Source organism: Salmo trutta, chromosome 9 (assembly GCF_901001165.1).
Source record: "Salmo trutta chromosome 9, fSalTru1.1, whole genome shotgun sequence".
NCBI lineage: Eukaryota > Metazoa > Chordata > Actinopteri > Salmoniformes > Salmonidae > Salmo > Salmo trutta.
In genome coordinates this window covers 45,822,560-45,836,175 of record NC_042965.1, presented here as the reverse complement: position 1 = coordinate 45,836,175, position 13,616 = coordinate 45,822,560, and the positions used below count along the sequence as shown (strand labels likewise).

At 42.3% G+C, this 13,616-nt stretch overlaps 1 protein-coding gene across 6 annotated transcripts in view; it reads left to right on the top strand.

The window, feature by feature from the left end:
• Positions 1-6,349, top strand: part of LOC115200650 (zinc finger RNA-binding protein) — a 42,166-nt gene extending 35,817 nt beyond the window's left edge. For 5 of the 6 annotated variants that reach the window (XM_029763850.1, XM_029763852.1, XM_029763853.1 and 2 more), the window contains 5 exons: positions 1,720-1,817; positions 2,749-2,844; positions 3,087-3,198; positions 4,043-4,140; positions 4,653-6,349. In XM_029763850.1, coding sequence (XP_029619710.1) covers positions 1,720-1,817; positions 2,749-2,844; positions 3,087-3,198; positions 4,043-4,140; positions 4,653-4,835 — 587 coding nt within the window. In that variant the 3' untranslated portion in view covers positions 4,836-6,349. Of the gene's footprint in view, positions 1-1,719; positions 1,818-2,748; positions 2,845-3,086; positions 3,199-4,042; positions 4,141-4,652 lie in introns of those variants that run through there. The other variant, XM_029763854.1, reaches the window with a different exon arrangement.
• Positions 6,350-13,616: the final 7,267 nt, after the last annotated feature.

Below are 13,616 nucleotides of genomic sequence, written 5' to 3'. Positions count from 1 at the left end.
GAAATGGCAAGTAGGATCACACGTCCCCCACAGGAAACAAATCATACTTTTTGTCTGGCAGTGAGGTATTCAGTTGTAAAGTACTCCCTGAGTGAACTGGTCCCCCCCCCTTCGTACCACAGGACGATCGGGTTCCATTTCCTTATTGTAACTAATCCATTCTGTCAGATATGACTTGAAGCCTTTTTCAATCACATTATTATTATTATTATTATTATTATTATTATCCATTCTCTTTTGCATTGGTTGACAATGGAGGGTTGAAGTAGTGAGTTGCCAGGCTGAAATTGACCTTTTTCTTTGGAGGTGGGGGGGTCTATGTCCGTCTCAACAATGGAACACTCGTGTTTCTAGCACGCGCCTTTTTTGTTTTGTACCAAATGTTCCACCCTTTCTAGAAGTGTGCACTTGTGCACTCTTGTCAATGGATTTGAAAGCATGGGATTGGTGTAGGCCGGAGAGTATTGGCCTGACTTTCCACCAGTGGTCAATCCAGTGTCCAGAACAAGTACACACTTCGCCAGAAAAGTTGCAAAATGCGGACGTGTCGCACCCCTCCGCTAGGCCAGGGATGAAGGCTTTGGCAGAGGACTCTGTGGTTGGACCTGAGTTAGTAGGAGTAGTATCAGTAGGATAGTATCTGCCAACCTATCTGCCAGGTATGACTCACGCCAGATATGCATGCAGTGATGTCCAATCTAACCATTTTATTTTTTTGCTGCTGAGGGAGCATGTTTTTTTTGTTTGTTGCTTTCCAACACTCAACGCTGCTGTCACATAATTTATAACTTTCTAACTGGTCCAGCCCCAAAGCCCTCTGAAATTCATCTCCAGTATCCAGGAGAGGTTTCCAACCCCAACCAACCAGTTCCTGCGGAAGGATTTTTGACCAAGGTCCCCTCCCCCCCCACCACCAGCGAAACACTCTGCCACACCTACCATTGCCATGCCACTCGCTGTCAGTAGCAACTCCGTTCACACGCCAAGTCATTACGGTTCACCGCTTGGACTTCAGATTCTCTCTCCTTTTGTTTGTTATACACCCATGACCCATTGGCATCCACCTACACTATCAACTCAGAGGATAGTAAGACTGAAATTGACTAATGATTGGCGTAACATTGCTTACATTAACAAGTAAACTTCTCAGCTTTTCAGAGATTTAAACTTCTCTGTCAGGTGTTGCATTTCAACACGTTACCAATATATACAGTTGTTTTTTTTTGTTTTTTTTTGGACTATATGAAGTAGATCACTGTTGGGACAATGAGGTCAGCCTTCGCAAGGCCTGAGCAAGCGTTGTTTGATAATTCTCTGATAATCACTCATCCTGCTTCTATTTGGTCAGCATTTTACGCCAGTCCCATAATTCACATATCCCCCCCCCCCCTAACCTAACATATAACCAAACACCTCACACCAATGTGAACCTAATGTTACATTCACGACACTACATCTCCAAAACACTAGTAATATCGAGGTGAGGTCAGGTTGCTGGTCATTCATTGGTTCATTTGGCAGAAAATAAATCAGACTAGTTCCTTCCTGAAACCCCCTATCTTTTTGGTATGTGTGGCAATGTGTTTGTGTCTTCAAGCCAATGAGTCTTGCTTTACCTGGTCAAACACCCGTTCCTCCTCCTCCTCCTCCTCCTCACCAACTCAACCACCAACCAACCAACCGACCACCATTTTGACAATTCGACTCATCCGTTTTTAGATGTAACCTGGGGCTTGGTGCGAGACCCAGAGGACGTCTTGGACAGGCTAAAATGCCTTGCCGCTCTGGCGGCCCTCCGCCACGCTAAGTGGTTCCAGGTTCGGACACATCCTTTTACTTTCTTATTGTAGCCTTATGAGATGCATTTTTATTTTTCTCCTTTGTTTAGAATTTTTTTAATGAAGGAATTAATCATGAATTTTAAGGAACAACAAAACAGATTTTTATATAAATGGGGGTGGGCGGGAGGGGGGGGGGGGGAATATAAATACAAATATTCAAGGATGCCACCCTTGTAATGATAATGTTTTGACCAGATTGAATATTTAATCTTTATGATATTTATTCAGTTGAACTTTAGAATTGTTAATTTTTCTGGTCAAAAAAAATAAATAAAAAAATGGCATTCCTTTGTTTTTCCTTGGCTCCATACCAGTCTGTTTTCTTAGTGTTAAAACATGATTCCATAAGGCTGCAGAGATATCTTTCCATGTTGAGCATTTGTAGCTTTATTTTCTGTTAGTTGAATGATAGGGATTGAGAGAAGGGACATCTGATTAGTTTACTGTGTCGCTGCTATGTCCGAAAAGCAAACACACAGGCAAAGTAAAGCAGATTCCCTCCACTCTACCAGTTCCCTATGCTTTATCTTCTTTAGTACCGGACTGTCTGTGAAACACCTGGAACAACCTGAGAAGTCAGGGTTTATAAGATGACAAGGAAACTAAACCTAAACTTTTCTTGTTTCATCTTGCAAACTGTGAACTCTCTCTCTCTCTTCACTAACGTTACGACGAGGTGAAATACTCCTGGAAATGGCAGCTGATTCCAAACCAATTACGGCCGTTTTTTAACAATACTCCAATCAATCAACCAATCACAAGCTTCCATTGTGTACAGTAGTATTTGGACCTCTGACAGACCTGTTTGTAATGTGTGTGTGTGTGTGTGTATATTGTGTACTATGATCCCTGTTGTCTGCTCCAGTCTCTTACTGACACTAAACTAAGCGTGTTATTGCACCACAAGGCTAGGGCCAATGGACTCCAATCCTGTGTGATTGTGATCCGTATCCTGCGTGACCTCTGTCAGAGGGTCCCCACGTGGTCTGCCTTCCCCAGCTGGGTGAGTTCATGGTCACGCTGACACACCCAGTTGACATTACTCTTAATCTCAACGTTAATAAAGTGGTTTTGTTCCCTCTAATGTTTTTTTTTTTGGAAGAGGGAGCGTAATAGAAATTACTTCTCTTGCGTCATTTAGTCTTTCCAGACTAGAAATTTAAAAGCCAGAAGGACCTTGAAATGTGCCCCCTTACTTTACTAAGCTGTACATGCTCCCTTCCTGTGATTGGTGTCTTTCTCCAGGCCATGGAGCTGCTGGTTGAGAAGGTCATTAGTAGTGCCTCTGGTCCCCTGAGCCCAGGCGATGCGCTGAGACGAGTCTTTGAATGTATTTCCTCTGGAGTCCTTCTACCCGGTAAGACTAACCATGACGACGTCGTATTTTTGACTGATTTGTGATAGACTATTTTGACCAGGGTCTAATATGTACTTTCTGGTCCACTAGTCACTGTGGAAGGTAGATTTTTAAAACATCTACTAGCCAAATTTGTTTCTGCCATAATTGCATAAAATGTGTTTTGCAATATTTCTAAATCAAGAAATGAATTAGTGTTATATTGCTACATTTCATAATTTTTGTGACCTCAGTCTTTTCAACAAAAATATCAGAGACAAAAAAAATGTTCAGCTGTCCCTTTAAGGGCGGGAGGTTGCCACGGTAACGGAGCCACTTGAGTCCTGTCACCTGTGGGATCTGACTAAGGGCGTCTCTTCGTTATCAGTTGAAGCAGCAGACTCAAACTAACATTGTTTTGTTTGCGAGCTTGTTTTTCCAATGTAAATAGCCAGGAAATACGAGGACAGTCGTCTCATTTTTGCAGACTTTAGTGTAAATTAGACCGACTGTTATGCCTGTGTGCAGCGCCTCCACGATTTGACACTGCGCAGGCAGTGTTGCTGCGCGAGGCTGGATACAGGATTCGTATTTCTTTGTGCAATTAGCAGCTATGAAACAGAACCGCACAAACACTTTGAAAACAGCTACTGGAGCAAATAATGATAATGTGCTCATACTTGACTTTTGCCTAACTATTATTCTCTAATGTAATGCTCGCACTGTAGAGCCCTTCAAATGGACCGCTCGCCAACGTGGCTGGTGATATAGACATTGCAACGATCGACGATTTCTCCCCCCCCCCCCCCCCCCCGGTGTTGTGGGATTTAGCAGAATGCTGATAGGTGTTGGTCTGTCCTCCTAGGTGGTCCGGGATTGGTCGACCCGTGTGAGAAGAACCCCACCGATACCCTGACAGCCATGGAGGAGCAACACAGAGAAGACATCACCTCAAGTGCCCAGGTACTGACTGGGTATAGAATAAATCATATATATATATATATATATATATATATAGTACACATTATAATATCCTCCAGAACAGATCATCGTAATGGTTTTGCCTGAAAGGTTTTGAGACTTGTTGGACAGAAGTATAAACTGATTGGAATCGTCTGTAAATAAAATGGGGGGATGGTAGTACTTGATACCGCTGCCAAATCATTTTATATAAACCATAATGACCCAGTAACTGATGACCATGAATATAGTCTTTATTTAACTAGGCAAGTCGGTTAAGAACAAATTCTTATTTACAATGACGGCCTACCAAAAGGCCTATGGGGACGAGGGCCTGGGATTTAAAATAAAATAGTGTCTGATTTTGTAATCCTGTGGTACTGGTCCTCCAGAGGCTTCTATTGAGATGTCTCTATGTACATAATAATGGCACAACAACACATCCTTGAGGTACACCATAAATATAATGTACTGTGTGTAGTTATTTAGGCTGACTCGCTGTGTCTCTTGTCCAGTTTGCTCTGCGGCTGCTAGCGTTCCGTCAGATCCACAAGGTACTGGGAATGGACCCACTGCCCCAGATGAACCCTCGCTTCAACGTCCACAACAACCGCAAGCGTCGCCGCGACATCGACGGAGCGGACGGCTTCGAGGGCGAAGGGAAGAAGGACAAGAAAGATTTCGACAGTAGTTACTAGGACCTGTCCCACCAGTCACCCCTTTTTATTCATTTAAAGTAGTCTGTGGTCACGTTCCAGACAGATTACATTGCAGTCACCTGCTGCCAGATCTCATAACACCTGGATAGGTGTTTTAAGATGTGAGCTAACTGCATCATATGATATAACAATGTTCTGATGCCAGTTTGCGCAGTCATATACGTGGCACACAGCCATTGGTTAATTCCCGTAGCAAGACTGCAATGTAGTCGGCCTGAAACGCTGCCTATATGTACCTTTATTCTTTCTGTTGTCTCTGATATTAACAAAGGGGTTTGTTTAGAATCTAAAGACCACATCGGATAGGGCCTGGTCCTGCAAGCCATATAGACTAGCGTTGCGTTCATTAGGGCACACGTTTTTAAATGTTTTGCAACGGGGGAAAAAAAGAACAATGACTTATTATTCGGACAATTCCAAATAACGTCAGTCCGTTTTTTTTTTTTTTTCTTCCATTTGTTGCCTAATAAATAAGACCCTATTTTTGACTGCAGCTCACTGTATAGGCTTTACTGCAGCACCAAGTTTGTCCACGATGTTTCTGTTATGGCTAGCGATTTGATATGACCTGTGGTTGGGACCTAAACTTCTCCTTCCTAGCTGATACTACTTGTACACCCTCCTCTGCTTCTCCATGACAACGGGGCTTCAGCAGCATGTACTCCTTTTATACTTTACCCCCCCCTCTCTTATTTTCGGGACCGACTTTCCAGGTTGAAGTTATGAAAACGTGAAAAAGACAGCTCTAATTGTTAATAAATCCAGAGGATCATAATACATGTTAATGCCTAACATGCATGTTATTTCTAGTTGCTTACATTCAGTGTTGGTTGTTTAGTGAGAAAGTTTAATACCTCATTGTGAAGCCCATAATTCGATCAGTCGACAGTAATGTTTTATTTTCCTATAAGCTGTAATTTCGAATATGGTTTATTCTTTTTTTTTTTTAAGTGGCATAATGCATAAAGTGGTGTAAAATCTATCGTCTTGTCCCCAATAAGGCCAGGCTGCAATGTGTTCTAATGTTTAACACAGGCCCCTGATTAACTGTGGCTTTGTTATACTACATTTTCTGAAAAGACTGATTTTCTTATTCGTTGTTAGTAGTGCAGTTTATTCTCTAATATATGAAAATATACCTTTTTAATAATCTTGCAATGGATCAAAAAGTGTTTGGTTTGTTGAGTGTGCATGGCTGTGGTTTCAGATTTTTGTTATCTTATGGCTTTTAACATGTTTTGGTTTTACAGATTTAATTATAATGGGAAATGTAATGGCTTGCCCCTAATCTTGGTTTAATGTTGTATACATATAGTTAATTTGAATAATCTATAGTAAAAATTGAAAACAGTCGAGTAAAAGAAAGTGTGAAGTTGATGTTGTAATTTGAGGTTTAAATGTAGAGCCACTCTCTTTGATGCCTGACTGTCAGCCTCTCTGTCTCAGTACCTGCTTTATCATGGACAAAATAAAGACATTTCCTGAATGAAGGACTCATAGTGGAGTTTGTGTTTTTTGGCTCTCTATTCAACAGTCCGCATCACAGCAGGTCTCATTTAGTACACTGACTTGAGAGTAAAGGTCATAGACGACAACCTAATGAAGTTAATCGAGGAGAAACAATTTAGGGTAAGTCTCTAGTAAACTGTTCAAGTGGGGCTTCCTTTTGACTGGTTGGTCAGATCCAACAGGCCTTAGTTTTGTCCCACCTGGACTACTGTTCAGTCGTGTGGTCAGGTGCCACAAAAAGGGACTTAAGGAAAATTGCAATTGTCTCAGAACAGGGCAGCACGGCAGGCTCTTGGATTAACACAGAGCAAACATTAATAATATGCATGTCAATCTCTCCTGGTTTAAAGTGGATGAGAGATTGACTTCATCACTACTTGTATTTGTGAGAGGAATTGACATGTTCAATGCAGCGAGCTGTCTGTCTGAACGACTGGCACACAGCTCGGTCACCCATCCATACCCCACAAGACATGCCACCAGAGGTCTCTTCACAGTCCCCAAGTCCAGAACTGACAATGGGAGGCGCACAGTACTACAGTCGTGGCCAAAAGTTATGAGAATGACACAAATATTAATTTCCACAAAGTCTGCTGCCTCAGTGTCTAGATATTTTTTGTCAGATGTTACTATGGAATACTGAAGTATAATTACAAGCATTTCATAAGTGTCAAAGGCTTTTATTGAGAGTTACATGAAGTTGATGCAAAGAGTCAATATTTGCAGTGTTGATTCTTCTTTTTCAAGACCTCTGCAATCCGCCCTGGCATGCTGTCAATTAACTTCTGGGCACATCCTGACTGATAGCAGCCCATTCTTGCATAATCAATGCTTGGAGTTTGTCAGAATTAGTGGGATTTTGTTTGTCCACCCGCCTCTTGAGGATTGACCACAAGTTCTCAATGGGATTAAGGTCTGGGGAGTTTCCTGGCCATGGACCCAAAATATTGATGTTTTGTTCCCCGAGCCACTTAGTTATCCCTTTTGCCTTATGGAAAGGTGCTCCATCATGCTGGAAAAGGCATTGTTCATCACCAAACTGTTCCTGGATGGTTGGGAGAAGTTGCTCTTGGAGGATGTGTTGGTACCATTCTTTATTCATGGTTGTGTTCTTAGGCAAAATTGTGAGTGAGCCCACTCCCTTGGCTGAGAAGCAACCCCACACATAAATGGTCTCAGGATGCTTTACTGTTGGCATGACACAGGACTGATGGTAGCGCTCACCTTGTCTTCTCCAGACAAGCTTTTTTCCGGATGCCCCAAACAATCGGAAAGGGGATTCATCAGAGAATGACTTTACCTCAGTCCTCAGCAGTCCAATCCCTGTACCTTTTGCAGAATATCAGTCTGTCCCTGATGTTTTTCCTGGAGAGAAGTGGCTTCTTTGCTGCCCTTCTTGACACCAGGCCATCCTCCAAGTCTTTGCCTCACTGTGCGTGCAGATGCACTCACACCTGCCTGCTGCCATTCTTGAGCAAGCTCTGTACTGGTGGTGCCCCGATCCCGCAGCTGAATCAACTTTAGGAGATGGTCCTGGCGCTTGCTGGACTTTCTTGGGCTCCCTGAAGCCTTCACAACAATTGAACCGCTCTCCTTGAAGTTCTTGATGATCCGATAAATGGTTGACTTTGGTGCAATCTTACTGGCAGCAATATCCTTTCCTGTGAAGCCCTTTTTGTGCAAAGCAATGATGACGGCACATGTTTCCTTGCAGGTAACCATGGTTGACAGAGGAAGAACAATGATTCCAAGCACCACCCTCCTTTTGAAGCTTCCGGTCTGTTATTCGAACTCGATCAGCATGACAGAGTGATCTCCAGCCTTGTCCTCGTCAACACTCACACCTGTGTTAACGAGAGAATCACTGACGTGATGTCAGCTGGTCCTTTTGTGGCAGGGCTGAAATGCAGTGGAAATGTTTTTTGGGGGATTCAGTTCATTTGCATGGCAAAGAGGGACTTTGCAATTAATTGCAATTCATCTGATCACTCTTCATAACATTCTGGAGTTTATGCAAATTGCCATCATACAAACTGAGGTAGCAGACTTTGAAAATGAATATGTGTCATTCTCAGAACTTTTGGCCACGACTGTATATAGAGCCATGACTACATTTACATTTTTACATTTACATAATTATTGACACCCCTTAAATAAAAATCTTTCTCTGAGCAATTGTATTATTTTAAAATAATTTATTTTGCAATCAATATAGCTCAGTATTTGAATTATGTATTTTATAGTCATTATTGCTCATCTTTATCAAGGGTGGCAATCATTTCAGACCCCTCTATTGCATGCATACGCAATTTGTTGTTATTTGGGTTTATTATTGATTTGTTTAATAATATGTTACTGTGTAAATACATTAACGAGTAGGCTCTTAAAATGATAGTGTATTACATTTACATTTTAGTCATTTAGCAGACGCTCTTATCCAGAGCGACTTACAGTAGTGAATGCATACATTTCATACAATTTCATACATATCATACATTTTTTTTCTGTGCTGGCCCCCCGTGGGAATCGAACCCACAACCCTGGTGTTGCAAACACCATGCTCTACCAACTGAGCTACAGGGAAGGTATTAGTATTTACTGGACTGTATTGCTCTGGGCTTTGGTGACTATTGCTCTGGGCTTGATGACTATTGCTCTGGGCTTGATGACTATTGCTCTGGGCTTGATGACTATTGCTCTGGGCTTGGTGACTGTTGCTCTGGGCTTGGTGACTATTGCTCTGGGCTTGGTGACTATTGCTCTGGGCTTGGTGACTGTTGCTCTGGGCTTGATGACTATTTCTCGGGGCTGGCTTGATCACTGTATTGCTCTAGGCTTGATGACTGTATTGCTCTAGGCTTGATGACTATATTGCTCTGGGCTTGATGACTATATTGCTCTGGGCTTGATTACTGTATTGCTCTGGGTTTGATGACTATATTGCTCTGGGCTTGATGACTGTATTGCTCTGGGCTTGATGACTCTACTGCTCTGGGCTTGATGACTCTACTGCTCTGGGCTTGATGACTGTATTGCTCTTTGCTTGATGACTCTACTGCTCTGGGCTTGATGACTCTACTGCTCTGGGCTTGATGACTGTATTGCTCTGGGCTTGATGACTATTGCTCTGAGCTTGATGACTATTGCTCTGAGCTTGATGACTATTGCTCTGGGCTTGATGACTATTCCTCTGGGCTTGATGACTGTATTGCTCTTTGCTTGATGGCTGTATTGCTCTGGGTTTGATGACTGTATAGTTCTGGCTTGATAACTGTATTGTTCTGGGCTTGATAACTGTATTGTTCTGGGCTTGATAACTGTATTGCTCTGGGCTTGATGACTGTATTGTTCTGGGCTTGATAACTCTACTGCTCTGGGTTTGATGACTCTACTGTTCTGGGCTTGATAACTGTATTGCTCTGGGCTTGATGACTCTACTGTTCTGGGCTTGATAACTCTACTGCTCTGGGCTTGATGACTCTACTGCTCTGGGCTTGATTTCTCTACTGCTCTGGGCTTGATGACTCTACTGCTCTAGGCTGGTTTGATGATTTCCTCTTCAGGAAAATGAACAGTGTGTTTGGTTATTATTGCAATGCATCGCCCTCTGCTGGCGACTAGAATAATTGCGCTCTGTAACGTCAGGAGGAAGCGGCATTATATTCGCCCACCGTAGATTAACTTGATGACTGAAAATGGTCAGTTCAGGAAAACTCTAGTGGCTCCACAACTGAGATGAGCGTCTTTGCTGTTAATGGCAAACTTCTGTTCATTTTGTGAGAACTATAATTTGATTTGTATTTGAAGGTTGGGACGTGTCAATAAATGGTGGTTGAACTATATTGAAACTGTTGCCCAAATTTTGACTTACTGCAAATGTCCATATTGAATGCATGCGTTTTACATTTGATCCATTTTCATGTATAGCGTGTCCTTTTCAAGGAAGCATTGATAATGTCCTGTGCGCACAATCTTTATGCACTTTTACTGTAGTTATGAAACTATTTAGAAAATATGAAAACTTTATTTTCTTATGGACCATCTGTACTGCTGTCTACTTTAATGAAATTAAAACTGTAATATTTAATGGTGAAACTGCCACGTCTGTTTGTGATATTACAACAACAAAGAAGTTACTGCAAAATGTGTTTTTCCCCCCCTATTATTACTATTATTATTATCGCATGCGCGATAGAACAGCAGCAAACAGTATTACGTATTATTATTATAGTATTATTATTAGTAGTAGTATTACGATTTTTATTATGCTGTGCGACGCTCCTCAGCTCGACAACAACAATAACAGCGGTGGTCGTGCAGTCAGTGGCGCAGTTTCCCCCGGGGTTCCGCAGATTCCAGAGAACACTGAAATACAGAAAAAAATATAAAGTTGCATTGATATTTGCTACTGAAATTAGTCACTTTCTATTTTCTTTGCACTTATGGCGGAAACTGAAGTTGTCACACCTAAATTGCACATTGTATCAATTTCAGTCTGATACTTTAAACTAACTTGGCAGATGATCCAGGTGTCTCTCTACAAAATGTTAAAACCAATCATCGTTTAATTACATAAATACAAAATCAAAAAGATTGCTTAATGAATTGAACAGTGCGTTTTTGTGTAATACTCTGTATCTGGAATAGATTTCGTAGTTTTATTAGGATCCCCATTAGCTGTTGCGAAAGCCTCAGCGACTCTTCCTGTGTCATGCTCGATATAAGAGTTGTCGGACCAAAGCGCAGGTTCCATCACCTTTCATTTGAGAAGTGAAACAAACAGAAAACAATAAAGCGCCAAAACAAACGTGAAGCTACGTAGTGCTCGCAGGCAACTACACATAGACAAGATCCCACAATCACAGGTGAGGAAAAAGGGCTGCCTAAGTATGATCCCCAATCAGAGACAATGAGAAGCAGCTGCCTCTGATTGGGAACCATACTAGGCCAACAAAGAAATAGAAACACAGATATGCCCTGATTTTGTACGTTTGCCCACTGACAAAGAAATGATCAGTCTATCATTTTAATGGTAGGTTTATTTGAACAGTGAGAGACAGAATAACAACAACAAAAAATCCAGAAAAACACATGTCAAAAATGTTATAAAATGATTTGCATTTTAATGAGGGAAATAAGTATTTGACCCCCTCTCAATCAGAAAGATTTCTGGCTCCCAGGTGTCTTTTATACAGGTAACGAGATGAGATTGGTCAATAATATCAAAGGCTGCACTGAAATCTAACAGTACAGCTCCCACAATCTTCTTATTATCAATTTATTTCAACCAATCATCAGTCATTTGTGTCAGTGCAGTACATGTTGAGTGCCCTTCTCTACAAGCATGCTGAAAGTCTGTTGTTAATTTGTTTACAGAGAAATAGCAATGTATTTGGTGAAATACAATTTTTTACCAACAGTTTGCTAAGAGCTGGCAGCAAGCTGATAGGTCTGCTGTTAGAACCAATATAGACCGCTTTACCACTCTTGGGTAGTGGAATTACTTTGGCTTCACTCCAGGCCTATGTCTGGAATAGATTGGCCTACTCAGTAATACTGTATATCTGGAATAGAATAGCCTATCCCCCCATAAATAAAAACGTAATAAAGACAAATAGTTTATAAATACAAATAAAAAAGATAATCTAATTATTACGCTATTGCTAACAAAAAGCACATAAAACTAAATTGCACAAATCCTATATCACACAAATAGAATAACACACTTATACAGACGAGAACCTGACTATTTCACTTCAAACAAGAAACACACAAACTAAATTCCACAGCTGTCATCTAAACCCTGACCTTTCTTACCTTCCTTGATGCAAAGTCATCAATTACATAATAAGAAATCTGCCCAGCAATTGCATGGTTAATACTGATGACAGCAAGGCCACTAAGGCGTTCCTGTGACATGGTGAACCTCAGGTAGGATTTGATGAGCTTCAGCTTTGAAAAGCTCCTTTCTACTTCTGCTACGATCACTGGAAGAGTAAGACAAATTCTGAGAGCAGTCCATAAATGTGGATACCTTTTTGAGAGCTCCCTTTCGTGTATTAATATCAGCAGCTCAAGCAGGGTCATGGCCTTCGATGGCAAGTTCTTCAGTTCCTGTGCAAGCTCTCTGCCATCCAAGTCTGAGTGTTCTTTATAGTAGTGCAGTGTCATACTAAGGGCCTCACATTGTTCTGTCAGCTCCTCGCTTGAGAGACTTTGGAAGGTTGACAGCACTCCAAACTTCTCTCCCACATTTTCCAATTAGGAAAATCGTTCCTGAAGGGCTGAGGTTGCAGCATCAACAACGACATTGAAAAATGTCCACCTCCAGCTTCTTCTTCAGGGCATCACTAAAAGGCTCATCAAACGATTCATATGAAAAGTGCAGCTTTGTGGACCGCAGTCTTTTTTTGTTGTAGAACGGCCTCTACATTCATACCCTCGCAAATATCCTTGGCTGACGTTTGTGCAGTCATCAAATCAAATTTATTGGTATAGCACTTCTTACATCAGCTGATATCTCAAAGTGCTGTACAGAAACCCAGCCTAAAACCCCAAACAGCAAGCAATGCCGGTGTAGAAGCACGGTGGCTAGGAAAAACTCCCTCCCGTTGCCCTGTAGTTGCTGAGACCGCTCTCTGTCTTTCTGAGAAGACTGACCGCAACATCCACATGCATACTGGGAGACGGCATCAGCTTGCTCACATGTTGGATCTGGTTCCAGATGTCATACCACACCACTGTACAGATGCTGAAACAGTATGATCCCACCTCCTCTGACAAGGACTGGGCCTCAATCTATATCACAGGGTCTTTGGTTTGATCCCTCACCTCAATCAGTGCCTCTCTCACCGCTGCTGCCTGGTACCTCAGTGACTCTCTCACCGCTGCTGCCTGATACCTCAGTGCCTCTCTCACCGCTGCTGCCTGATACCTCAGTGCCTCTCTCACCGCTGCTGCCTGATACCTCAGTGCCTCTCTCACCGCTGCTGCCTGATACCTCAGTGGCTCTCTCACCGCTGCTGCCTGATACCTCAGTGGCTCTCTCACCGCTGCTGCCTGATACCTCAGTGCCTCTCACCGCTGCTGCCTGATACCTCAGTGCCTCTCTCACTGCTGCTGCCTGATACCTCAGTGCCTCTCTCACTGCTGCTGCCTGATACCTCAGTACCTCTCTCACCGCTGCTGCCTGATACCTCAGTGCCTCTCTCACCGCTGCTGCCTGATACCTCAGTGCCTCTCTCACCGCTG